The sequence below is a fragment of the Anastrepha ludens genome, chromosome 2 (assembly GCF_028408465.1).
Source record: "Anastrepha ludens isolate Willacy chromosome 2, idAnaLude1.1, whole genome shotgun sequence".
In the NCBI taxonomy this organism is placed as follows: Eukaryota; Metazoa; Arthropoda; class Insecta; order Diptera; family Tephritidae; genus Anastrepha; species Anastrepha ludens.
In genome coordinates this window covers 45562261-45588766 of record NC_071498.1, presented here as the reverse complement: position 1 = coordinate 45588766, position 26506 = coordinate 45562261, and the positions used below count along the sequence as shown (strand labels likewise).

Below are 26506 nucleotides of genomic sequence, written 5' to 3'. Positions count from 1 at the left end.
CAAAAGGAAGGATTTTTTCAGGCGCCCCAAAGATTTTAATTTTTAACGATCACCCTAATACATACATAATAAATAAAAAATCATTTTTTATATTAAAATAAAAAACGTGAAAAATTTTAAATCGAAACTATTTTTATTTTCTTTCAAACGTTATTAAAAGAAATAAGCGATTTTTACTACGTCATTTTTTTGAGCTGCTCGTGTGCCATTCATCTGGTACTTAGGTGCATATAAATTTACGTTTTTTTCCGTTGTTCCGCTATAATTCGAGCATTCGTTATTTATTTCGCTTAAAACTTTATGCAATTATGTTGTTACTGCTTTTGCTGTCAATGCGTCTGATATCTTTTCAATTTCATAACAAATTTCATAAAACTTAAATATATTTTCCTTTTTTGTAATTTTTTTATTAAATAAATTTAGCAACATTTTGCCTTCATCATTAGTTTAACAATACCAAATTGCTGCGTGTTGCTAAATTTTGCTTTTTTTCGCAGTAAAATTTATTAAAATCACCATCAGCGGGGTCTAGAGTGCTTGAACGCAATTTTTCCATGAAGGGATAGCATTGCTAGTTTCATGATTTTCAATAAAATTGATTTTTCTTCCCTTATCTTTTGCTCAAGTTGAAACGGAATGCACTGGCGTAATGATTATTCGCTAAAACTCTTTGACTAAGGCATATTTTGTTAATATTTGTTGCTTAAAAAGTAAATAAAATACAACTCTGATTATTAAGCCTTCAAATAAATTTGAAATATTACGATTTATTGCGTTCAAACAGCTTTCGGCCTCTCCACAAACAATAAGTAATCACCCAGAAAAGTAGAACTACTATATTCAACTAAGATATTATTGCTTAAAATGTATATTATTTATTTTCAAATTTACTTAATTAATTTTTGTTTGCACTTTTTTGTTGTTTCATAAAGATTACTAATGTACTTTTTTATTAACAGGATTTTTTCTTTTTCATTTGTAGATTTTACACATTACAAGATTCCACCAACAAAAACCACGCTTTTCAAACACCGTATTTGATTTACAGATAGATAGAAACCCTTTATTGCGAAACTGTGCCACTGAGTGATTATTCGAAAACTATTGTCAGGAAATTTCCATACGTGCTATTTGTTAAAATTTTGTTATTTACTCTCTGCCATTCATGCGGCTACTCGTTATATATTCATTCGTATTTGCGCGCACGAAATTATGTAACATCAAAATTATGCCAACAAAGTGGCATTTTAGTATATAAGATTTTGTGAAATTCACGCTGCATCTTTTAAACGCTGCCAATTTTTTACGTGGCCTTCCTAGACAAAGTTGGTATAAGTGAACAAATAAAAAGATTGGAAAACTGAATCCAATACCATAAAAAATCAAAATTTGTTTTTAAACTCTTTGCATAATAAAATCGTTTCGTCTTATTTTTTCATTTCATATTTGCCAAAGAACATCTCGGTGAAGAAAATGTTTAAAAGATTTCAACAATAGTTTCTTTAACTAATTTAGAAATTGATGAAGCATCTCTAGTGGTAAATATCTATTTTATTATATGATTTCTTCCTTTTTTTAATGAGAAATTTTGAAAAATTTAGCATTTTCAAATAACCACTTAGTCGTTCACATTTTCAGTAATTCGTTGGTGTATATGCAGGTAGTGGGCGGTCAAAATGCAATATTGTAAATGTAGCAAAAAAATTTTGCAGAAAAAAAAATATTAAAAAAAACTATTAAATTAACTTATAAAGATTAGAAAATTGTCAGACATGAAGCCAATAATCTTAATCTCCTTAGGTTTGTTTCGTCATACCGCCCTGTGTCAAAGGTTTCGTCTCACTTCACTCTGGGTCTGCATCCTGGACTTATTCAAACAGTTTTAATGGCTGCTAACAGGCTAAGCGGGTAGCTTTGACGAAAGTAATGGTGCATATAACCTTGAAAAATTTAGTTTGAGCGTTTCGCGTTTTTACGTCGACCTACAAATAGCGGGGTCATCTACTGGCATAACGGCACTACAAGGGTGTAGCACGTGCCGATAAAGCTCCAACGCTATTAGAAAACAACTTTTTCAACAATTTTCGTATCTAATGGCCGTAGTAGACTTTGAAGGCAAGCCCTACAAACAGGTATGCCAAGCAATTATGTTTTTAGGGGTACGGACTTGCGAGTCAGAACGTATGATGAAGCCTGCATGTGAATAATAAAAACAAGATGCGTCGAAATTTGAGCCTTAATCGTCCCATACACCGAGTGATATATCGATTGATCAACTAGTTGAATAACAAGCAGAAATAGGCTTTGAAAATTAGTCGTGTCTAGGCAAGTTTTTTAAGTTGCTCAAACAGCTGATTTTTATGAGAGATTTAACAACTCACTGCAGTATCTGCAGACGGGTTCACCGAGCAAACAATTTCAATAGTTTAAACAATTTGATGTTGTGATTCAACTGGTTGATGAACCAATCACTTAGTGTTTTCTTTTCTCGAAAAATGTTTGTTGTTGCAGGATACACACTCCCCTAAATGTTAGAGGAAAGCTGCTTTGCAAACAGTCCTTGGTCGGATATAAATCTGGGTCGTGCCGATAACGTACGAAAATTACGAAAATTTTAGCATACGCCCTGCTACTGTATTGCATATTTCATATGAAAGAAAAAATACAAGAAAAAGCCAACCCTTCCATCAATTATAAATTGAATATAATGAAATTGAATAATATTCACCCATTTGTGTGATAATTAAAATTTTCGCACAACTATTTTGACGAACTTTGGTATGACCTCGCTGTTGATATAGGGCAAAAAATATTGCTATTTTCCCCGGTTCAAGTGCAACATTTTGATAAAAGAACACAGTAATTTGACAACACTGGCAACCCAGAGGGAAATAAATGCTACATTTTTACGAAAAAAGAAAATGCTATTGGTGTATGGGGAGCTTTAGACTGAAAGTTACATTTTTACAGTGCATTTTGTAAACTAAACCTGCATACATTAAATTCCTTTCTATTTTTCAACATCTCTTTGCTAATTTTACATTATATGATTACATTAAATATGTCATTTTCGACGCGTCGCTTTGTATTTTCGCTTCGTTCAAATAACTCATTTATCTAACAACTAAATAATGGAAAGGTCTTTTGTTTCAACTAATTTTTCCAACGTGTTACTTTGTTGTTGCTCTTGAAAGAAAAGTGTAAGACTGCAGTGAAAATTCGGAACTCACCATCGCTAAATCAAAAATATTCGATACTTAAATGGTGCCACAACATCCGTGTTGATACTAGAATATATATACTACAAGTGTGAGTCCGACCAAGAACCACACTACGCGCACCATTTAGCAAAAGTGGATGAAGAATTTTTTAAGCTGTTACAAGAACAAATCAATTAGTTATTAAGCCTTAGAACTGCAACATAGCTTAAATGGTTTTTTCCATATGTGCTGACAACGTGCTGCGTTTGTAGCATCCTTTTAGGCGCAAATTTTAATGTCTCCAAAATGTTCGCTTTTGCAATTTAGCGACAGCCAATGCCAATGTCTCACTGCTGTATGCACTTATGTATATAAATTGTACATAATATTTAACAGAGTATAGTATACGCAGAGAAAAGAAATTTATTCTCAAGTACATAGAATAAGTTATGTCATTTATGTATGTATATATAAATAATCTAGCCGTTAACAAGTATACATAGTAATGTATGTATGCGTAGTTTCATTTATTTGTTTAGTTGGTTGTACAAATCCAATTTCTCTTATACGCTGCTTCTCCTAACTTGCAATACTTTTTTAAGCATTGGTTTTTATTTTATTACATACATACTTCTCTTATTACTATATTTAGTAAGGTTTTTTTACAAATTTTTATTTATAAAATTTAGTGCGTATTAGAAGCTTCAGTATTTGTTGTTCTTTGTTGTTTTCTTCATTATTTACGTTTGGTTGGTTCAACTATTGTATATGATTTCTTTGTTTGATTTATTCGTAAAACAAAGCGGTTTTCGTTGATATTAATTGTTTTTTATTTTTCATTTCTTTTGTTTTTGGTGTAAATCAATGCATCATTTTTGCTTACAACTAAATTGAGAAAACCATGCAGTTATTTTGTTCTTACTCTTTTTTGTTTTTGTTTTTTTTTTCTCTCTTTTTGTGGGTGTTTCCATTGTGTTATGAATGTGCAAAATTTACAATAACAAAACAATGTGGGCATGCAACTTATTTTAAATGTAGTAAAATAAACTCTAGCAGCCCTATCCGGCAACGGTTACAAACATTTTTTCTTTTTCTAAATAAAATAGAAGTAAAGCATTTCTTGGAAACAAAACCTGTGCAAAATAGAGCTGCAAGTGAATAGTTTTCACAAACTAAATATTTTTGGTAGTAGCGCGAAAATATTTTCCATAATAGATTTAAGAATGATTGTATATGCATGTAAGGATTTATGGTTTACTTGAGATGGGAAATTGGCTAGATAAATGGGTGGGATGTGATTTTTGTTTTAGCAAAGAGGAATAGTTCCAATCGAAAATAATTTTTTTACATAAATCTGAGTGACATAGAATCGAATTCAATTCTGTACTGCATAGTACAGAAACAAAGGTGCTTAGTTATGGTTCAGAAGAAAAGGAACATTTATAAACTTGCTTTTTTGCAAATTTGCAATTTTTTTTTTTTAATTCTAGCCCTTATGATTTGTTATTTTTATTTTTTTCACCATTACGAAAATGTTTCCCATTACTAAAAATTAAAAAAAATATACCTATGTATTTGTATGTTGTTGTTTGCGCTTAATATCTTCCATATTGCATTTGTATACAAAACTACACATTTTGCTTGTACTAAACAAATATAAACCGAAAAATAGCCATTCACAACCCTATTTCGATACTGTCCGAAATTTTTGACAAATATGTGTTGAAGAATCGCTATGCTGCCATCGACAGTGCACAAACCGTTCAAAAGGCTTTTTTGGCAGCTGTTACACATAGAATATTTTTTGCTTGAAATATCAGCCTTCTTCAACTGACAACTTAACATAGCTTTGGAACAAATTGCAGCTGAACGATTTTTAACAGCAAATTTTTGTTTCAGCCAATTTCAAAATAGGACTGCGAATCTTTACATATATATGTATATAACGTAAACAATGATATTAAAATTAAATAAAATAATATACTTAAAAACAGAGTGCATTGATTTAAGTGCAAAAATATGCTAATTTACAACCAATTTTTTTCGTGTATGTGATGCTGTTTTCTATAGATGTGGCGGTGTATGTGGGGTATATGTTATGTAAGTATGCACAGAAAGTGGTTTTGTGTGGCCGCTGCGTATTTCCAATTAACTTTTTATGTTTTCTTTACGTTTTTGCTCCTTTTTTTGTAAATGTTTGCTTTTGCAGTGTAGTGCTTTGTTTTATTTTTACATCTCCTCATTTCTTCGTTTTTTTCTTTCGTCTTTTCACATTTTTCCGTATATTCGATTTCACTCATATCGCTTTTTGTATCTTTATGCTTCAACTTGAATTTGCTACTTTTGCACAACTCCTTTCTTTGTTTTGGATGGAGCATGCGTTTATTTCTTTTTATTTTTGTTGTTGGCCCCACGTGGTGGAGTCAATGGACGCCCTGAGCTGCCGAAATTCGGATAGACAAACCGACGCTTATCAGCCGGTTTCAATATTTGGAAGGAACACATTAGTGTATCATCCACGGACATCATTGCACCTGTAATCGCAATAGAGACAGAGAGAGAGAGAGAGAGAAAAGAGAGATTTGAATTACATTAACGCATAATAAATGAAAAACACTACAAATACGATTTTCAACAAAATTTCAAACTTTTTAACCAGAATTGTTAGAAAAATTGCAAGTATCCAATTGTAAGGTTGAAGTGTAGTTTTAAGCGTATGTTTGAAGTGGCTCAAAAATCGCGTTGATTTCAAAATTTTTTTTTTAAACAGAGTGTTAAAAAATTCTAGAATGAAACTCGTATTTAAATCAATTAAATGGCCTCCACTATAAGGAAAAAAAATTCTAATCCAATACTCTTACCCAAGCGAAAACAATTATGCCTTTTTAATGTGGTTTTCCTCACATAACAATTATAATCTATACTATAAAGGTGAATGTCTGTACGTTGTCCGCGCATCACTACGAAACGACAACACCAGATGACTTAAAAATTTGTATACATTCATATTTTCACCCAATGAAGGTTATAGGCATGTTTTTATGATGGATGAACTCCCTTCCCACAGCCCCCATACCGTGCCACCACTCTCATTTGTCACTAATAATCGAATATTTGCCTAAATTTAATCTAAAAAATCTTAGTTTTTCCTATTTCCCACTATTTATAGCACACTCTAGACTTCAAAATCCGCATAAGCTGTTCAACTATGACCCAAATGCAAAGTTCAAAAACGGTTTGAGATAGAAAATTAATAAAAATAATTTTGCTTGATATTTTTCTGATTCGTTGTTTTGATTTTATTCAACGAGGCATAGCAACGGATACCGGGTATTTTAACATTATAAAACAGCTGAGCTAACTTTTATTTATTATTTGGCGGATAGTTGGTTTTTTTGAGTGCGAAAAAATAAGACCGAAAAGACCGACATCCACTGTAGTTAGCCTGAAAGATAAATTGCACTTATGGTACAAAAACTTTGTTATAAAATACCGAACATGTAATTTTTCTCAACATCGTATGCAACAAAAACCACCCGAAATTTTGAGCGACTAAAATTTTCACTTCTTTATACCAAAATTAAAATGGTTACAAAACTGCATGCCCAGGTAATTATAAGGATTCTGATTAGGAAGTTGAACATTTTGATCAAATTTTTTTTTTATTTGTTGATTTCTTTTGTGAATTTCGTACAAAGTTAATAATTTTTATTTACATTTCTAGCAATCGAAAGCCTCTCAATTACAAAATAAGTCCCGAAAATTCCGAGATCAGTAAAATCCCGAAAATTGGCATCTCTAATATACGCACATAAGAATAGATATAAGTGTATAGAAATGAAAAATGGGGAGGTTTGCACTTCAATCTCAAGGTCGTCGTTTGTGCCCTGTTATTTGTACATACCTGCATTGTCAAATTCACCACAGTAGTTTGGTGCGGAGAACAGTGTGACCAATTGTCGCTTTGCAAAGAACTCATAACCATCCTCGACAACTTGATGCGCGCGACAAATCAAATCGAAATCATGCTTTTGCAAAAATTTCCCAACAACCTAAAATAAATAAAAATTATAAAACAATGCTTAGAGTAGAATAATTTAAACTTATGGCATATGCATAGATTTATAACTTTGTAAAGTTTTTTAAAAAAAAATATTATTTATATGGGGTCTCCAATAGGAACCATAAATTATCTTTTGCAGAGGCTAATATCAGAAGTTCCGGTATTTCAGATGACAAAGCGCTCTCGTTTTTCCAGTTAGTATAATTTTTCTTAATAATAATAAATAATTCTTATGCACGATAAGGGATCCACTTATTTACGCATTTTGAACTGCAGCACGGATATGACAGTTCTTTTGAATTTATTTAGTAGGAATATTATTACCATTAGAGCAAGCAACCCTATAGTTGCAACCAACAGCTTACAATTTCGTTAGCAAATCATAAAAATACAATTCTTAAATTACGTTTTTACACCGATCACTGCAGTCTAAAAAAATTGAAGGTGCCTATGTATTTAAATAAAACAATTGTATGTTTCTATTTAAAACCCAGGTTCGAAACCCACTCTGGGTATGAGAAGCCAAATGATAGAAACAGTTTTTTCTAATGACGGTTGCTCCTCGGCAGACTATGGCAAATCTCTGAGTGTATTTCTGCCAGAAAAAGCTCCTCACAAAGCTTCTTTGTCGTTCGGACGCGCACAAGCTGTAGGTCCCTTCATTTGTTAAACAACATTAAAACGCACGCCAGAAATTGGTGTAGAAACTCGGCAAACACCCAACGAAGGATGTATAGTACACGATAATTATATAAGGTGCGTTTCATAAGACAGCTTTGGTATACAATTTTTGAACTATCATAGGCTCGCTTTTACTTTCCGGAGTAGCTTTTATTTGGCGTCATTTTAACGGTTATAGACTTAGGGCTTCCATCAATTGTTTTTGGTGTGAAAGCTCTGTCTATTTTGTAGATCTGTTATCTTTTTCCAAGAAGCTGCACTTTTGCTAGTCTTTTCCGCGTTTCATAATGATAAGACACTAATCGAAAATAAGCTTCTGAAGAGATAAAAGGTGCTGATTGTTGTTTTGGATGACTTTAATTATAATTTTTTTCAATTTAACCTAAAATGCCGAGGGATTCAATATTATCATAAGAGGAACGTGGAAAAATATTTGCCTACAAGGATTCAGGCTTGTCAATCAAATTAATTGCAAAAAAAACAGGCAGAAGCGTTGTGTTATCCGGAATTTTTTACGGAGTCCTGAGAATTACAACATTTTGAAGCCCGTTAGAAGAAAATTATCACTATCAAGTCGAAAACAGCGAGCATTCATTGGAAAAGCTTCTAACTCGACTTAGTCTTGCGCCAACTTGGCCGCTGTTGTTCAAAATAAGGTTTCAAAAACAACAGTTTTGCGCACATTACAATAATTTAAAATTATCAAAAATAAGAAAAGGGCCCCATCTTTTGCTACGGCACAAGCTGGGACACAGTAAGATATTTGGAATATTTTTATTGCTGCCCAATTTCATATTATTTTTTAAAAAGGTTATATTTTCGGATGAAAAAATGGAACCTTGATTGAACCGATGATTTTTTAAATTATTAGAGAGATTTGCACAAGAGCCCGCCTCTTATTTTCCAAGCGCAACTTCGAAGAAGGTTCTGTTATGGTTTGGGATGCATTTACATCGAAAGCAACTCTTGATATACAGTTTATATCATCGCGAATGAATAGTGGGGACTACAAAAGAATTTTGGAAAATAGTCTCCTTCCTTTTATTCAGGTTAATCTGGAAGTGCCCTTCGTTTTTCAGCAAGACAACGCCCGAATCCACGTAAGCAGGGAAATAAGGCAGTATTTGAACCGATTGTTCCATAGAAACTATGGACTGGCCGGCGTGTTCTCCGGATCTAAACGCAATAGAATACATTTGGAGTATATTAGTCAGAAGAGTTTACGCCAACAATCGCCAATCTGACAACACCAATGAGCTTAAAGCGGCAATAAAGCCAGAATGGTCTTCTCTAGATGTAAATTTACTTAAAAAGTAAGCAGAATCGATGAAAAAATGGTTATTTTGTGTCGCTAAAGCAAATGGTGCTTCCAAAGAATACTAAAATGTTCTAGACGACAGAAAAAAAAATCGATAAAAGTATACTTTTGTTAACCGATCACTTTAATTAAACAGTGTCTTATCATTTTGAAACGACTGGAAATACGTTTTTGGTGAACATTTTCTTTATGCATTAAAAAAAGTTCTAAATTCTGTAACAAAACAGATAACTCTTGTTACTTTAATCGATGTGTAAAATTTATATTTTCCTCTGAAATCTATAAATTAAAATACACTGAAAAATTAGGGGTGTCTTATGATTGTGAAACGCACCTTATGTGTAGGTATGTATATATGTATGTAAAATATATCAGTGAGGTAAAAAGCTCTAATTGTTTCCGCTAGATTTCTTTGGGAAGCCATACCTCATAGGAAACATTGAATCGAGTCAAAAGGGGAAATTCAATACATTTCTTAGTACCGCCACGACCAAGGTGAAAAGTCGGAGCAGCCGGACAAAGTTTGATAGTTTGTGCGGTTAATACAGTATGGCCTGTAATAGCAAAATGGTAATTTCAACGATTCGGTTCGGGTAGGCCAATCATCGGAAATATTTCTGAGCACCTACTCCATTGCTTAAAAATTGAACATAAGTTTGGATAAACATAATTTAACTATGTTAATTTCATCGTCGATATAAACCGAAAAAACGTTGAGAACTTTTTACTTCACTTAATGTTATAAAATTATTCTATACGAGCTGGACGATAAGAATTACAAGAGCAATTGATTGCGTCTATCGAATTAACCTATGATTTCAATTGCAGTAATCTTTACTAATTAATTTTTTTTTATTTAATTAATTTTTTTTTTTTTTTTTTTTTTTTAAGTTTTTTTTAATTTTTCTTTTAATTTAATTTTTCTTTTAATTTAATTTTTTTTTTTAATTTAATTTTTTTTTTATTTAATTTTTTAAATTATTTATAACTTTTTGAGTAATCATAAACAAGGTAAATCGAGAAGTGCGCAAAAGTTAAATGGGAAAGAAGTTTAGTAAAGACCACTTTGAAGGTAAATATTATATTTCAAATATAATTTCAACCGAGAAGTCCTATAGATGATAAGAGAGTTTTGCAAAATTAATATGTTTGAGTACTATTATAGAATTTATTCTTTAGTACCACCGCGTACTTGAATTTTTCGTCTTCGTTACTTGAATAAAAATCTGTACTTTTTTCATATTAAGATTTCTAATTTACCTATTTGAAAATCGTTTCATATAAAGATGGAAGTGGTAAGCTGAAAAATTATTTTTTCTGATTAAAATTCACTTTATAAAGTAAATATGTGTAATATGTAGCAGTGGTTTTTACTGATATTTAGTAAAAGGAATCCTTTTTACTGATATTTAGCCAAAGGAGTCCTTTACAACGATTACAATAACACAGGCCGCCAAAATTTAACCAACATTCAGACCCAGAAACCAGACTATATATTTCCGAAGGTTTATGATGCGCTGAATCCAAATCTGACCTCAGAACTGCCCTATCAGCTCTGGTTTTCGAGATATCCTAACCTAAATGTGCGAAAAACACCGTTTTTGCTCATATTTGAGGTTATGTAGCCTTGCAGATGTTTTCTTTCACCAAAATTAAAGGATGGCATCTTCAAATACAAGCCTTCTTTTTTCAAATGGCGTTGAGTTTGCTCAAACATAGTCGATTACTAATTTTCTTGAATTGAGTCTTATTTTTGTGACTAAACTCACTGTCTCTAGGGTTAAGTGGGTCAGCCTGCTTGCGGTATGGTAGGGGTGGTTTCTAGGGGTTAGGGCTGTGTGTGACTCGGTACCCGTGGCTTAGATAGTGTAGGGGTTTGGTGAGTTAGCACACTTATGGTGTGACACAAAATTTTAAGAAAAATAAGACTCAATTCAAGAAAATTAGTAATTGACTATATCATGTCTATGTTATCTTAATCGATTTTCAGGTGTAGGAAAATTTAGAAACATGAAAATTTCAAAATGCGATATCTCAGCGAAAAAAAAATTATATTTGAGCAAACTCAACGCCATTTGAAAAAAGAAGGCTTGTATTTAAAGATGCCATCCTTTAATTTTGGTGAAAGAAAACATCTGCAAGGCTACATAACCTCAAATATGGGCAAAAACGGTGTTTTTTGCACTTTTAGGTTAGGATATCTCGAAAACCAGAGCTGATACGGCAATTTTGAGGCCAGATTTCGATTCATCGCATCAAAATCCTTCGAAAATATGTAGTCCGGTTCCTGGGTTGAGATGCTGTCGGCCTGTGTAATCATCAAACAAAAACGGCAAAAAATTATATTACGATTGCACTAAAAACTAAAACACTGAAACGAAAATACGTGGCTTTGAGTTCAGTGCAGTTCAAGTAAAGGGTCTTTCAAAAGACGCGTATGGATGTCGCTTTGAAATAAAACATGAAAAAATGTAGATTCTTTCAGGGCTCACTCTGTTTATTGTTGAACAATATGTGAACATATGTTGTTAACATATGTGAAAAATGTCCACCAGGAGCACTTCTGCAGTTAAAATTGGACAAAAGGTCGATTCATGAAGGCCTAATTGTTGAGAACGTCGAGATATCGTTGTTGAAGGTTGTTCATTAACACTTTACGCAGCGGCAGCAATATTTACAACAGAGCGCCCAATTTTTGGTCTGTCAGTCGTTTATCTATCCACGACCGAACCAGTTTCTTGACATTTTTTCACCAACCTTTGAATTGTCGGTTCATTCGAACGATTATTTCCACAAAAAAAATCACGAATTTTGCGATACGTCGTTCTTAAAGATCGACCATTTTCGTAATAAGTTTAAAAAATTTTAAGGCGTTGTTCTATCGTGTAAAATTGTACAAAATTGACAAATGTCAAAGATGCTATAAAAAATGTACTGTCTACGAATTATTCGCTACTGACCACTAGGCGTAACTTTTGAAAAACCCTTTATTACTTTGATATCGCACCCTAAATACAAAAGGGTCACAACTCAAAATGTACTTCTGCTCAAATATGAACGAGACGTTATCAATAAAACGGTCCGCGGATGACATATGGCAAAAATAAATTTTTTGTTTTTTGGTAGGACTGTTATAAGCTTACATGGCAAATTTCAGCGTGATATGTCACATAGTTTGTTTTCTGTGCTACTGTAAGCAAGTCAAGCTCGAGTGTGGAAAATTTTGAGTTGTGCCCCTTTTGTATTTAGGGTGCGATATGTTATTAAAAACTTAAATTTATTTGTCTAACTCACCTCAGCGCCAAATGTGAAACTCACACCACGATCATTCTCACCCCAACCCATTGTATCCTTATCGGGATCTGACCATAAGAGATCACATAGCAACCCCTGGTCGGGCACGTCTGTGGGACGCATTATGCGTCTTATTTGCTCCATGGATGATAAATCAGGACTGAGACCGCCGTGACAGCAGAAAATCTTTTCGTCAACTGAAAGTGGAAATTAGACGAAAGTGAGCAAAAGTTGAAAATTGAATATCTAGAATTGAACAAGAAAATATGGAATATTCGAGTATACTTTACATTTGCGAATGTCGATAACTTAAACAATTATTCGAAAACTTTTGTCAAACAAATTGCTGACTAGTAATAAAATTTCAGTTCTAAATTTCTAACAAGTCACGACTTCGCATTTTCGTTTTCAACTGTTTTAAATTCTTTGTTTGTTTTTCAATTCTCAAATACAATTTTATTATATTTTGCTTACCAATAGCCGCCACAGGTAAACAATTAAAACAATCTGTAAACGTTTTCCACAGCTTAATTGTATATCGGCGCTTGCACTCATCGTAAAAGCTGCAAAAGAAAATTGTTATTTGTTTTGCACCAAAGAATATTAAAGTAATAAATTATATTATTTGCATACTGACCCATAAATTCTGTTTATGCTGGCACATTCGTGATTGCCACGCAGCAAGAAAAAATTCTCCGAATACTTTATTTTGTAAGCCAACAACAGGCAAATAGTCTCCAGTGATTGCTTGCCACGATCCACATAGTCCCCCAAAAATAGATAATTTGATTCTGGCGGGAAGCCACCATATTCAAAGAGACGCAGCAGATCGTAGTATTGGCCGTGAATGTCGCCTATAGGGAGAGGTGTATAGCAAATGTGCACATAATAATTATAGGTTTCATATTTTAAGAAATACAATTATTGAAATAAATGAAAGTAAAGCAAGCAAAAAGTTGATTTGCCAAACACATTGAAGACATTCTACCGCAATAAAATTTTAGTCAATGGGTAGCTTCGAGAAAATATCGGAATAAATTTAGGTGAGGTATGACACTGGATCAAATTCGTCGACAAACAAATAGAAGAAAATAAAAAATTAACAAACATAAAATAAACAATTAAACAAAAAAAAACAACGTACGCACGTTATCAGAAAACTGGAAACGCGATGTTTGGACCAGTTTTGACTAATTCAAAAATTAAAAAAAAATCGAAGTTCTTAGTAAAAGTTTGGCACAATGTTAAGAGCAACTAGATTGATTTGGTTAAAATGTACTCGAGAAATTTTCGAAATTACCAATTTACTGCATTATCGAGAATTTTAACTTGCACTATATCACATTAAAATTTATTGGGCTATAAAATTGAGTACCAAAATTTATTTTAACAAATCTGATGAAATTTTTATTTTAGGAAAATTTGTCAAAATTTTTATAAATCTTGTTCAAAGTTTAAAATTTTGATTTAAATTTGTGTTAAAAAAAAGAAAAGTAGTCAAAACTGGTCAAAATATAACGTTCCTAGTTAGCTGCCAACGGGTGTATGTACGATGTGAGGTCAATAAGTCCCGGAAAATTTCAATAAAAAACATTATTCTATTACAGAAGTATATTTTAGCGTAATACATTTCATAAAACGTTTGCTCTTCCAATAATATATTACAATTGTCAAGTTGCTCGAAATAATGGATTATACCATCGAAGACCTCTTACCGCCGAGTTATTTATTCATATTGGGAAACAGGATAAAAATTCATGCAATTATCCTCACGCGACGGCAGACTTGTATACTGCCGGTGCATTGTCCTGGTGAAAGAGAACTTTTTCTCGTCAAATACGGCCGGTTCTGTCGTGATGAATCCATTTTGCGTCGTCCATGGTTACGTAACGGCATAAAACTTGCTTCAGAAAGAAATGGCATTGGCTGTAGATTGTGAAGCAGGGCACCCATCTGGCAAGCAGGTCATTTAGACTTTCTAGGGCTGACACGAAGACGCACATACTGACAGATCAGTCAGAAAACGGAAATGTTTTTGTTTTTTTTTTTGAAAATGCTTTTAACAAACAAAATCTAGACTTTAAAGTAGCCGTTGCCATTTGTTCTAATTTTCAGTGACTTATTGATCCACCCTCGTGTGTTATTTTTCCATATATAATGCAATAAAAATCTAAATTTCTCATAGCTTACTTTAATTGCAACTAAAAAGATGAAACAAAAATTGCTCCAGCCATAAAAGAATTTTCTATCATCTTTGTAGTTAAATGCCAACTGAACGTCATCATCGAAAATTTTTATTACAAATCGCACTCTTGGAACAACTTTTTTGCCAGCAGTAATATATTTTTAATTTTCTAAAAATTAATATTAAGTGAATGAAATAATTTTTAGACTACATAAATGGATAAAAACTTAATGGAAAATAAATTTGTACATGATTAGAGGCGCGGGGTCTACAAAGAGTTTCTCGTAAAACGATTTTTTAGAATATATCGGCCACAGCGCAGCCTACCAAATCCACCTAAACTCACAAACCTTCCCAGTTGTACCAGCGAAAACTCATCGCCATAGATGAACCGTTCAGGAGTCTACACACTACGACCAAACAAAAAAACCCACAAACTTCCACATTTATGTTAAATTTTAAGAACGAAATATATTAAGATTTACCTGAGTTGGACAAATTTTAATATAGCTCAAAAAATCGTTATTCAATTTTAGAAATATTTTTTTCTAAGAAATAGCTTCAGATAACAAAAGAGTTTAGGCTTAGAAGTAAGCATAATTTTTTTTTTAATTGCATCAATAGAATCAAAATTAAACCCGGGATCAGCAGAATCGTAGACCTGCACAAACGCCTTTGGCACAATCATTTTCCGGATACTATAGCAGGTTAAATTCCTATCTATCCAGAATCGACCCTGACATACTTAATATATGTCCGGAATGTGACAATAACCACCTATTCCCCTGCCTCCTTAAACCAACTCATCTGACACCCATTTCCCTCTGGACAAACGCCGTCGAAACGGCAAATTTCCTGGACCTACCTTTAGATGAAATTAACGATGACGAGCGATGACTTCAGAGGTGACGTGCACAAACTGAAACTCACGGCCACGTACGAAGCAGCTCGTTTCTTGGGTCTGCTTTTGGAAGATATTGAAAACTGCAACTAATCGACCGAGAGAATGTTTTGATAAGCTGGTACAATAACAACAACAAATAAATGCTTTTAGAAACCATGTGACAAATTCACTATAAGGTCTGACATTTTTGACTATAGCCTTATAGCCCACAGTCGGCAAAAAAAAATGGAATAGGGTTCTTAACATTTTCGTGATACTTTATTGCTATTATAGTTTGAAGAGTTTGATCGAGGATGCCTTTTTGGGTTAAAGTAATCCAAAATCAGTTTGGGGGCCAAAAAACATTTGTGCTATATGTACAAACAAAAATTATATGGTAACATCATCATATGACACTACTGTAAGATTGAGATAACCTTAGGAATTGATACCAGTAACAACAATAAATAATGCATATTCATTTAGTAGTGAAAAAATTGTTTTTATGGGATTATTACGATTAAAGTGTTTTAAAACAAACTTTTCCATATCTTGAACAATTAAAAAAAAACTTGCATATAGTTACTACATATTTGATTATTGAGTTCAATCAAGCATTTTATAATAATATATAAATTCATACATATACAACTCATTAAGTAGCATATGCGGAAAGATAGAGAACATCACGATGATGAACTTGATAACGTAGAAGTCTTATATGGACTTTCGGACAATTAGTAATTATATATTACTATTAGACTAAATATGCAATATGTTATCAAATCAGAAGCAACAGTGAAACCAATAGCTTAATAAAAAGTAAATCACTACGGCATGTCCACTTTTTAAGTTTTACGTTTCCCACACGCCGCTAGAGTTACAGGCGGTGGGCGGCTGCAATATGGAGACTTTCTGTAGATGACATAGACGATGGTTTCGGAAAGTGCAGGGTTATATATATGGTAGATATACATATATATGTACTCCTTGTGAGTTAGGCTAATGTTAACTTGGCTAGTCAACTCTGATCTAACATAGACTGAAACTCGTTCCTAATATTGCCGAGGAATTATATGGGGCCATAAAAAAATATTGGCTGAAGGTTAGATAGGTTAACTTGGCTGATTAATACTGATATCGTATAGATCAAAACTAGTTCCTAGTGTTATAAAGAAATGGCTTAGATAGGTAGGTTTATATCATACCATTGTTGCATAAAACATTCCCTTAAACTGTTGAGTAATATCTATGAATTGACAGTCATTAGCTGAATTTAAATACGGGTTACTCCTGTGAGGTGGAAGCGTCTGTTGTGGTGTGCACATTTTTCCTAGTTTTATTTAATAGTTGCTCCCTTAATTAGTAAAACAACCCAAAACAAGAACAGATAATTTGCGATCTGAGAAATTCCTGAACAGCAGCGAAGTAAAGTGTTTTTGGAATAGCCTTCTTTACACGCAGTGCTCACCTAATACCGGTTATACTTTCGTTGTTGCTGTAACAGATCGAAATATTCTTGGGAAAGCTGCTGAAGTGACAAGTCTTGACCGGATTTAAACTTGAGCCATTCCCGTAACGTAGAACCGCTTGAGGGTAGACCGGAAATAGTTTTGTCACGTGTGGAATAAGAAATGAGCCTTATTGTGAATTCCACGTGAATATTCCGATATTAATATTTTACCCCTAAAATATTTCCGTAAAAGTAAAAAAGCAGTGAGACTCACTAAAAGATACATATGCGTGTGATATTTATTGTGTTGATTGCTTAACAGCAATCAGTATAAGAAATTTAACTGTAAATATTTTTCATTTTAAGATGAGCCACGTTCTACGGACCTACTGAAGTTACTAATAATTAGTTCAAAACTGTGGATGGTATCGTTAAGTAACTGTGCGATAGAGTTTATTAAACATTTCGGAGGTGTTGGCTTTTACGCTTATTAAGGCTTTTTGGAATTGGTTTTAAAATGTTGAAAGACGCATTTTTTTCAAACTATAGATTTTTTCTCGGATATAGGTATGCTAAGCGCACTGAGACTTGCCTCTTCTCGACATTTCCGGCTAAATGTATATCATATATTTTCATGTTTTTTTAAATATAATTTTTCAAAAAAGGAATTTATATTGACTTTCTAGAGAACCTTAGAAGTACATACATTTTTATGCAAGTCATGTGATTTTCACGGAATACTTACCGCATATTTTCAACGGGGCTTCTAATTCCAAGAGAATCGGTTGCGATAGGAATATTTCGCGTGACTTCAGGCATAGGCCTCGAATTTCACTCTCTGATAGTTGTACATTTTTGCCAGGTCGTGCTCCACGCACTGCACAAGTGTTGTTAAACAAAATGAACATATGTATGCATTTTGAATAAGTATTTAGTTCAGAATTTCATGTATATACATATATATTAAATTCACTGAAATAGCAGAATCCTTCTACAATTTGGTAAATACCCACCTTCTAATAATCTTGAAATAATGCTGTCGATATTCATGATGTCGGACATGACGCGTTCACGCCAACGTTTGTAGTATTAAATCCCCTCGTTAAGACCGCACGCTCTATGGAATACGTTGCTAACAATTAAAACCTTTTTGCTGTTGTCTGTTTGTTGTGGTCAGTTGGTACGTCGCTGGCGACGCAGCTGTTGTTGGATTTCCCGTTTTTCCTAACGTTTTTATACACCACTAATTTAGGCAAATCACTACCAGATTGTTTTTGCAATTGCGTGTTAAACGTAGTTGTTTTGTCAAGCTAATGATGGAACTATTTTTGCTTAAGTTTTCTCCGAATTATTGTATACCCTCCAAACACCTTCTTTGGACAATTATTTGCTGTTTTTGTTTGTTTGATCGCAAGATTTTGGTATTTAAAGCCTACACTATCAACGCGAATGTGGTGACGCGTTTATATTTTTCTTCGTTGGCAAGAAATGGCAAAAACAGTTTGTCGTCGTCAGACCCTCATTCGATTATTATTTTAATATTTGGGAGGCGGGTGGGTGGTTTGCAGGCACTGTTCAGCACTGATTTTCTTTTCACACACTGCTCGATGATTTTCACCACTCACACTGGCTCAATTACGTTCTTATTCGATGTTGTTTCACAGATCTGCTGATTTACCGCCATCAAAGCCAATACATTTTTTTGACGACGAAAAATGCTCTTTGTGCGTATTTAATCAAAAAATCGTTATACACGCACTTATTACGCGAAATTTTAACAAGATTTTCTTTTTCGGAAAATTTCAGCAGTACACACCACTAAGTCGAAGAGAACGACGAAGACAAGTGGGCTACACTTGACAATGACAAATGTCATAATAGGCCGAAATGAGGATGATTGAAGCACCTACCAGGATAATGTGTTCGTAAAGATATGGCATTAAAATAAATGCACTGAGGAATAAAAAGGAATTAAATATTCAAGGGCAAAAGGTAAACTTCCTACACTGCTCAGATACCCACTTTTATTGAGGCACTCACTCAATTCGATTCTGAAAATTGTAGAAAGGGACAGAAAATTTGCGTTTAAAGAAAATTTAGGGCGTTTATATGCATCTGTCTCACCACCCTCTTTACTCCCTAGTATGTATGCATGCAAAACATTTTTGAAGTTGGTTGTATTTAAGTTGCTGCTTTTGGGGCAATAAAGCTAGGCGTCTTATGCACCATAAGTCGGAATAGAAAAATACAGTCACTTGCTTAAATGCATTCACATATTTCACATCCCAGTAACCACGATCTCTAGCTGGAGATATTTAGTACATATGGAATAACATGGTTAAACACATACATTTCGTTAGCAGATTCAGAATCCAATCGGCGGTAGACGGCAGCAATATAGACTGAATGATAAAATTTTGTCTCATGCCATTTAGTGTAAGCAATGCAGATATTTCAAGATTCGTTACTTTTGTGAAACAAATTTAAGGGGCTTATCACCAACACGAGGCACTGGAATGGAAGTGAAACTAATAAATATGTCTTTTACAAATATATATATATATATGTATATATATAAATATATAATTGACGCTTGCACCTTTTTTGGGTGTTTGGCCAAGCTCCTCCTCCTATTTGTGGCGTGCGCCTTGTGATGTTGTTTCGCAAATACAGGGAACTCCAACTTTAAGCCTATTCCGAACGGAAAAAACTTGTTCTATCATTTGGTGTTACATGCACGGAGCTTCCAACCTGTACACTTCGGAAAAATAATCACGCACTAACCTATTCGGCTACGGCGACCGTTACAGGTAACGAATAAGTCTTGTCCCTATTACGGTATAAAACGTTTTTCAAAACCCAAGGGGTGATATATGTGTGATAAACCGTTGTTGAAACTAAAGGACAAGTCACTTATTTGGGTAAGAGTTTCTGATTAATGAAGCTTGCATGTCATCTGCATAAGCATGCATTTTTACATGTTCAAAAGCACTAAAATGTCATTATTTAATAAGCTAAATAGCAGTCGTAAATAGCTTCTCATTACATTCACTGCGAATTCATCAAACCAAAAGCAGTTCTTTAATTTATAGCATAGTAGGCCGGTGTCGACGAGGCTAAATATCCGGGCATAACACTTGATGCCAAACTGCGCTGAAAAGATCATATAAAGAAAAAAACAAGGAGGGAATGACAAGGAAATAAAATAAGCTATATTATATCATTGATCAAGATCAAGCTATATTATATCTTGACTCAAGCTTATCAATCCGCAACAAATTACTTATTTACTAAAATGTACTAAGATCGGTTTGGGCTTTTGGACTATATAAGGTATAGCGACCTTCATCATGAGCTTGACATACCAACTGTGACTGAAATAACGAAACAATTTTCCATAGCTCACAAACGGCGCCTAAAAAATCATGTCAACGATGCAACATCCAGCTTAAGCTGCAATTAGTGGTGCCGTACCTTAGCCATAACCGTAATCATAGCAATCAGCTGCTCTGCTCAAACATTTGGGCATCACTCTGTAGGTATCGCACTATAACGCAATGACCATAACGGCAGCCGTATATGTTTATTGAATTTTGGATTTCTCCCATAACCGTAAGCAGCTGCACTTTACATTTGTTTTGAAATTTGAGCTAAAAATTTTAATATTAGAAATGAGCGAAGGAAAATTTATTGACTTTGTGGAAAATTATCGGTATTTTTACAACAAAATGCAAATGTTTACAAATACATTTATTTAAATTTAAATACATATAACGGTAGCAGAATAAGAATCGTTAATAATAAAAAAAAAACTATAGTAGCTTAAAGCATGGCAATGGTAGTTGATTTTTGTCAAAAGATATCCTAATGCCGTCAAGAACAAACTTAATTGTACATATTTGTTCAGACATTAAAGACTCAAAAGCCCCGTCAGAGAGCGGATAAGATACTTGTTGAAGAGAAATCAGAAGAATTTCATGGTAGGCAAACACGCCTTAAAATTGCCTCCTGTATATGCAGTGTAACATACATTGTGAATGACCTCAAGGATAATAGAATAATTTGCCTTGGAATGTTCCGTCCTTGTTTACGAAAGTAAATTAAAAAAAAACGTGGCAACGCAACCTTCGGTTGTCCTGTTAGGGCTGCCAACTTTTACATTTTAAAAAGCACCAAAACTTGAAAAAAAAATCGCTATCATATTAAAGGCACACAATTTCTTTAAATCAGAAAATACTTTATTCTGTAAAAGAAATGTACAAGTTATATCACAAATTTTTTTCCTCATAATTTTCAACTTGGGCCATGAAATTGATAATTCACATCATCTGACATATTAAAATTGACACAACCACGATTTTCTAGTTTTTGATGCGGAGCAATATATTTCCAAACGTGGAAATATATTGGCAAACGTTTAAGGATTTTGCTTTCAACAGTATTCATTGCACTGAAAATTCTCATTTCGGCATTTATGTATGACAATAACAACAGCCAAATCGAAAAACTGTTCACATTTTCAAATGTCTTAAGTTGAACTCATTTTAGTGCATTGCAATTTTTAATCCCTCAGTGCTAAATATATATAAATAATATCATGTAATGAATAAATATTTCAAATCATTTCATATGTTGAACTATTTATGAGAAATGCATGTAGATTGCATTTGAGTTCAGAAAAAAAACTTTTGGGCGATTTAATTTTCCAAAAGCACTAAATCTACTGCCTAATTCACAAAGTTGGCAACTTTGTCTCCTGTGTCCGCGTAAACTCGGAAAACTCTTGGTAAAATACAAGAATGTGTAGAAAATATGCCAATCGGAGAATTTAGATTATGTGCATCTCTTAATTGTCGTGAATAAATTTCCAATTAAGAATTTCATAACGTTTACGTCAACCTCAGATGCCTTACAATGTCGAGTCCATATGCTAGTAGTGGTAACAGTGGGCACAACGATTTCGCTAATCCTCGATTGGAGTCGCACATGACCTTTGTGTGCCCTGAATGTGGAGTTGAATTCGAATCGCAACAGGATTGGCGTCGCCATTTAAATGAGGAACATGACTACATACATAAAACGCCAGCAGATTTTGACTTTAAAGAGATCAGTGAGAGCTTCCATGAATGTCAAGTATGTCATAAATGGGTGGCTAATGCCAATCAGGCCATTGCACTACTCCAATATCATCGTTTTTTACACTTGCCATTTAACCGAACCTATCGTTGTCGCCACTGCAAAGGCGGATTTACTCGGAAACGTGCACTCTGCGAACACCTCTATCGATTCCACAGCCGGCAAATTATTATGGCAGAAAAAATGCGACAAGTCGAAAGTGAGACCACCACCAATGCAATCCCAACGGCGGAACAGAAACTACTTCGCGATCCACGTCTAAATCCTGAATTTTACTTACGTTTTATTTGCCCGCAATGCGGGAAGACTGTGGAGAGGTTCGAACAGTGGCTCAAGCATTTGAACTCGCATCAGTCCACTTCTAATGATTTGCGAATGCATCGCATCTCGGGTTCCCGCAACCATTACTGTTTGCAATGCCGCAAACTTTTGTATACCAATGAACATCCAAAATTGCAGCGACATCGCTTCACACATCTGCCCTTCCGTTTATACTTTAAATGCGCCTTCTGTATGGTAAAGAAGTCTTTCAAATCGGAAATATTTCGACATTTCATTTATGCACATCCGCGACATTTCAACGAAGCCAAGCCATTTGTAAGGAAACCTATAGAGTGGGGAGCAAAGATAAATGATCGTCTGAACACTGAGCTGGATGCAATATTGAGACGGTATAGAGTAACGGATAGCAGCGAGGAGATGGATGCAACCAACGACAATAAGCGCGGGAGACCACTGAAGAAGCAAACATATGCCAGTGAAAAGGCTCGACTCGCTGCTAAGCAACAAGAGCAGAGAAGTAGTGGATTGCCCACTACTGTAAACCGACGAAGTAATGTCCGGATCATTAAAGACTACAATATGATAGATAAAAAATATGTTGCTACTCCCACTGAGTCAGCCACAGAAGACGACTTTGAAGAATTATGCGCTGACGTATTCGAGTCAATTGAAGAGGAATCACAACCATACCCTTCTAAACTAAACATCGATAGCAGATCTAAAGTTAAAGGTGAAAATTTGAAACAAGAAAATACAGTTGACGAAGAGCAAGTAATATGCATTGAAATAAATACAGTGGACGAGAATAATGAAACATTAGCGCAGCACAACTTTGTTAGAACGCCGCCACGAAAACGTTTAAAATTAAGCGAGTCGGAAACATCGTCAAAGCTTACAAAATTACCTCCCACAGCCAACATGGAGGACAAAATGTCCAAGCTCCCTGTAATCGATAAATCCAGCAAGAAAGCACTACTGGAAGCGTACATTCGCTATCTCTGTCCTGAATGTGGCTGTGAATTCAATGAGCAATCTAGTTGGCGCACGCATGTTTTCAACGAGCACAACATTGAAAATGCAATTCAAACGAATTTTCAATTGCTAGAAAATCAACAGTCCTATCTTTGTCTCGACTGCATGGATGTGCAGCACACCTCCAAGTACGCCGAACTCCAGCGTCATCGCTTCATGCATATGCCATTCCAAGCTTATTTAAAATGCAAACTTTGCTCGAAAACAAAATCCAGTAAACCGAAAATGATGCATCATCTACAAGAATGTCATGATTATAAAGATAATATGCCTAGCAAACACAGTACTTTCGATAATACCGAGTTCACGGCAGAGCTCTATGCGTGCGAAGATTGCAGAAAGTATTTCACGACAAAAGAAAAATTGCGTTTACATCGTGCGCAGGCGTGTAGCGTGCGTCCGAATGGGCTACGAAGTGGGGGCACATATAACAATATTAGCAATAACAATGCCAGTAATAACACGAATGCTACCATCGCAAATAATATGAAATTGCTGGTACATTTGAAGCAGGCTCACGCACGAATGAAACGTATGATAAAGTGCGAAACATTTTAAGTTTTGAAAGTCGAATAGCCCAGGCATATATATTTATGTAGATACTTTGCTTAAGAATTTAGCATGTACATATGTATTTTGAAAATTAAGAATTCTCAAATAAATTACTTTTTTCTTAATAAAACAGATTCTTCAGATTTTTCTTAATTGTTTGAGTGGATAAAAGGACCCCGATTTATATCCCGCCAAGGACTGCCACTTTAGCAGCATTCCGCGTATATGTATGGGAAATGTTTATGCTGTAACAACCAGTAAATTACTCCATTGAGAACAATTAAAATTACTTTAAAAAGGATGACAGCAGAATTAATAATTGTTCCAAAGATCGCTCCGCCCACAGAAAAGTTTCCATCTGGGTGTTATTAGAATAGTGGAAAACACCCATTTATGTTTGAGTAATGATTCTGCATTGACAGTTATTAGTCGTTGTTGTTTTTATAACAACATAAACAAACATACATATTTGGGAACACTGATGGAATGAGAATTCTTGGTCAGATATAAATATGGTACCAAGGAATCACATTGTATTTAAGTAAAATATTTAAGTATGTATATATATATATAAGAATAAAGCCATTAAAGCATGCATTTACATAGCAATAGGTCCGCAGGAGACCTATGAGGAACACAAATTTTGCGTTGACAAGTTCGCGACCGTTGACAAGTTTGCGACTTCATCCTATTTCCCTTTGACTAATATTTACTGGTATACCTACAATGAAAAATTTCGAATAAGAAAACTATGGAGAATTGTTCGGACGCATGAATTTGTACGCACTTGATCAAATTCGCCAGAAAATGAGATGGAACGAATACCAGAATCACCGTCAATATATAGATAATTATAATAATTTGCATATTAAGTAAACATTTTGTACAGTTCCTCATTTGTAATTACACTTCTTGTTAATCTTTTTGTGTCCATAATCCCATGGACCACACTAAACTGCTATCTGTTTCTACATAGACCTCTTCTGCTTCATAAGTATTCGATGTGCTAACCATATAACCAAACTCCAGCGGGGATTGTGCTGTTAAATGATAATACAAATAAATCGTATATACATTTTAAATAATTAAAGTAGACATACATAAATTCCACTTTAATCCTCTAGTAGTAACCATATTGGCCCTACTTCCAATCGGCATCAAAGCGCACCAACGATGGCAGGCTACTAGTTCTTTCGGTACTACAATTGTATGCTTTCCAGGCAGAAGTAGCCAACTCAAACAAGCACTACTCAGGAGATATACATTTAGAGTATCGCTTTGTAATTTGAATAATGTATTTATATTTGCCATGATTTGATCGAGACGGCCCGTATTCTCTTGCAATGCAATAACTTCGTGAAGATTCTGTGCTTTCATAAGCGGTTGTAAAAACCGAAGAGCTTTTGTAAAATCAGTTTCATTCTGGTCAGGTGTGTGTTGATATTTAGTGTTAGGTGCACTGAAATATTTACGAGTTTCCTCTGTTATTGAGTCGAAATCACCTGTTATGTATTCGGGGTCTTTTAATTTTTCGAGGGCACAATGCTTTTGTAGAAATTCGCGCCAATGGTTGGCACCGCCGTCTATTAAGCAACGAATTTGTGCTGTGAAAATATATTTGTGCATATTAACAAAAATAATTATTTTTAATTGCATAATATTTACCATTTTGCCATACTTGTTTTATTGTTTGTGGTGGCGCTTGCAGTGTGCGGTTCAAAACGATGCAAGCGTAACCGCTCCCAACTGTGTGACAGCCACCAACTAATTCACTAGGAATCCAAAGACTAATTTGTTTGGTGTTGCAACTATCGTTGGTAGGTTTGGTTTTCTCTCCATTTAAATACATTGGGCAGACAAAAAGAAGTTGGCGTTGTAGCACACTTTTGGAGAAGGTCACAAAGTTGAAAAATTTTGCCAGAAATGTGCTAACGAATGCAGTCGAGTTGTTGGTTTGTTTTAAATGTAACATAAGCAGGGTTGCCCATAATTTGACCATCGTGTTTAATTTATGATGCTTTTTAATTTTATGTATGCTATTTGCTCCATTACTCCAAATGATGTGTATGGAATTCTTCTATATGGAATAAGTAAATATATAAGTTGCTTTATTTGTATGTAAACAGATATAACAGTTAATTATGTCCAAATACGGTAATGTAATTTATGAAAGAGAATGGAATAGCAAGAAATAAGATAAACAAACATCAGAGTTGCATGCACAGCATCCAAAAGAGATGATTGTTAACATAGAAATATAGTAGCAGAAATAGTTTCATACGTATTTGGATTGTTTGATATGAAATGGAACGGAATTACATTGGATTTTTGTGTCCGATTACCGCAATGGTTTGTCGGTTTCAACTATGGGAAGCTCAAAATTTAATGGATGAGATTGAGTAATCCGCAAACATTCGTTTCTAATAC

General features: G+C 34.2%; 3 protein-coding genes across 4 annotated transcripts; 1 reads left to right on the top strand and 2 right to left on the bottom strand.

Moving 5' to 3' along the window:
• Positions 1-4102: 4102 nt before the first annotated feature.
• On the bottom strand, positions 4103-18935 carry LOC128870247 (serine/threonine-protein phosphatase alpha-1 isoform). The gene is made up of 7 exons (XM_054112850.1): positions 18091-18935; positions 17823-17954; positions 13194-13410; positions 13031-13119; positions 12557-12753; positions 7105-7252; positions 4103-5734 (listed from the first exon to the last, which is right to left on the bottom strand). The coding sequence occupies exons 1-7, from the start codon at positions 18137-18139 to the stop codon at positions 5583-5585; spliced, it is 984 nt and encodes a 327-aa protein (XP_053968825.1). The 5' UTR covers positions 18140-18935; the 3' UTR covers positions 4103-5582.
• A 2870-nt stretch (positions 18936-21805) lies between these two features.
• LOC128870236 (zinc finger protein 808) lies at positions 21806-24213 on the top strand. The gene has a single exon (XM_054112838.1). It carries the CDS (start codon positions 21992-21994, stop codon positions 24083-24085), a length of 2094 nt encoding a protein of 697 aa, XP_053968813.1. The 5' UTR covers positions 21806-21991; the 3' UTR covers positions 24086-24213.
• Positions 24214-24540: 327 nt separating this feature from the next.
• Positions 24541-26222, bottom strand: LOC128870242 (thiamin pyrophosphokinase 1). Of its 2 annotated transcripts, XR_008455368.1 has the most exons (4): positions 25745-26222; positions 25180-25683; positions 24867-25119; positions 24541-24800 (listed from the first exon to the last, which is right to left on the bottom strand). XR_008455368.1 is itself a non-coding variant. In XM_054112843.1 (3 exons), the coding sequence occupies exons 1-3, from the start codon at positions 26076-26078 to the stop codon at positions 24995-24997; spliced, it is 963 nt and encodes a 320-aa protein (XP_053968818.1). In that variant the 5' UTR covers positions 26079-26222; the 3' UTR covers positions 24541-24994. The 2 variants fall into 2 exon arrangements, 1 of the variants encoding a protein (XP_053968818.1); XM_054112843.1 differs by having other exon boundaries at positions 24541-25119.
• Positions 26223-26506: the final 284 nt, after the last annotated feature.

Coding starts and splice junctions, on each gene's coding strand:
- LOC128870247 (XM_054112850.1), bottom strand. CDS start 18,139: ATGTCCGACATCATGAATATCGACAGCATTATTTCAAGATTATTAGAA. Junction 13,120..13,193: donor AGCATAAACAGAATTTATGG/GTCAGTATGCAA, acceptor TTTCTTTTGCAG/CTTTTACGATGAGTGCAAGC. Junction 12,754..13,030: donor TTTACCTGTGGCGGCTATTG/GTAAGCAAAATA, acceptor TTCCACTTTCAG/TTGACGAAAAGATTTTCTGC.
- LOC128870236 (XM_054112838.1), top strand. CDS start 21,992: ATGTCGAGTCCATATGCTAGTAGTGGTAACAGTGGGCACAACGATTTC.
- LOC128870242 (XM_054112843.1), bottom strand. CDS start 26,078: ATGGTCAAATTATGGGCAACCCTGCTTATGTTACATTTAAAACAAACC. Junction 25,684..25,744: donor AAAACAAGTATGGCAAAATG/GTAAATATTATG, acceptor ATATTTTCACAG/CACAAATTCGTTGCTTAATA. Junction 25,120..25,179: donor AGGATTAAAGTGGAATTTAT/GTATGTCTACTT, acceptor ATCATTTAACAG/CACAATCCCCGCTGGAGTTT.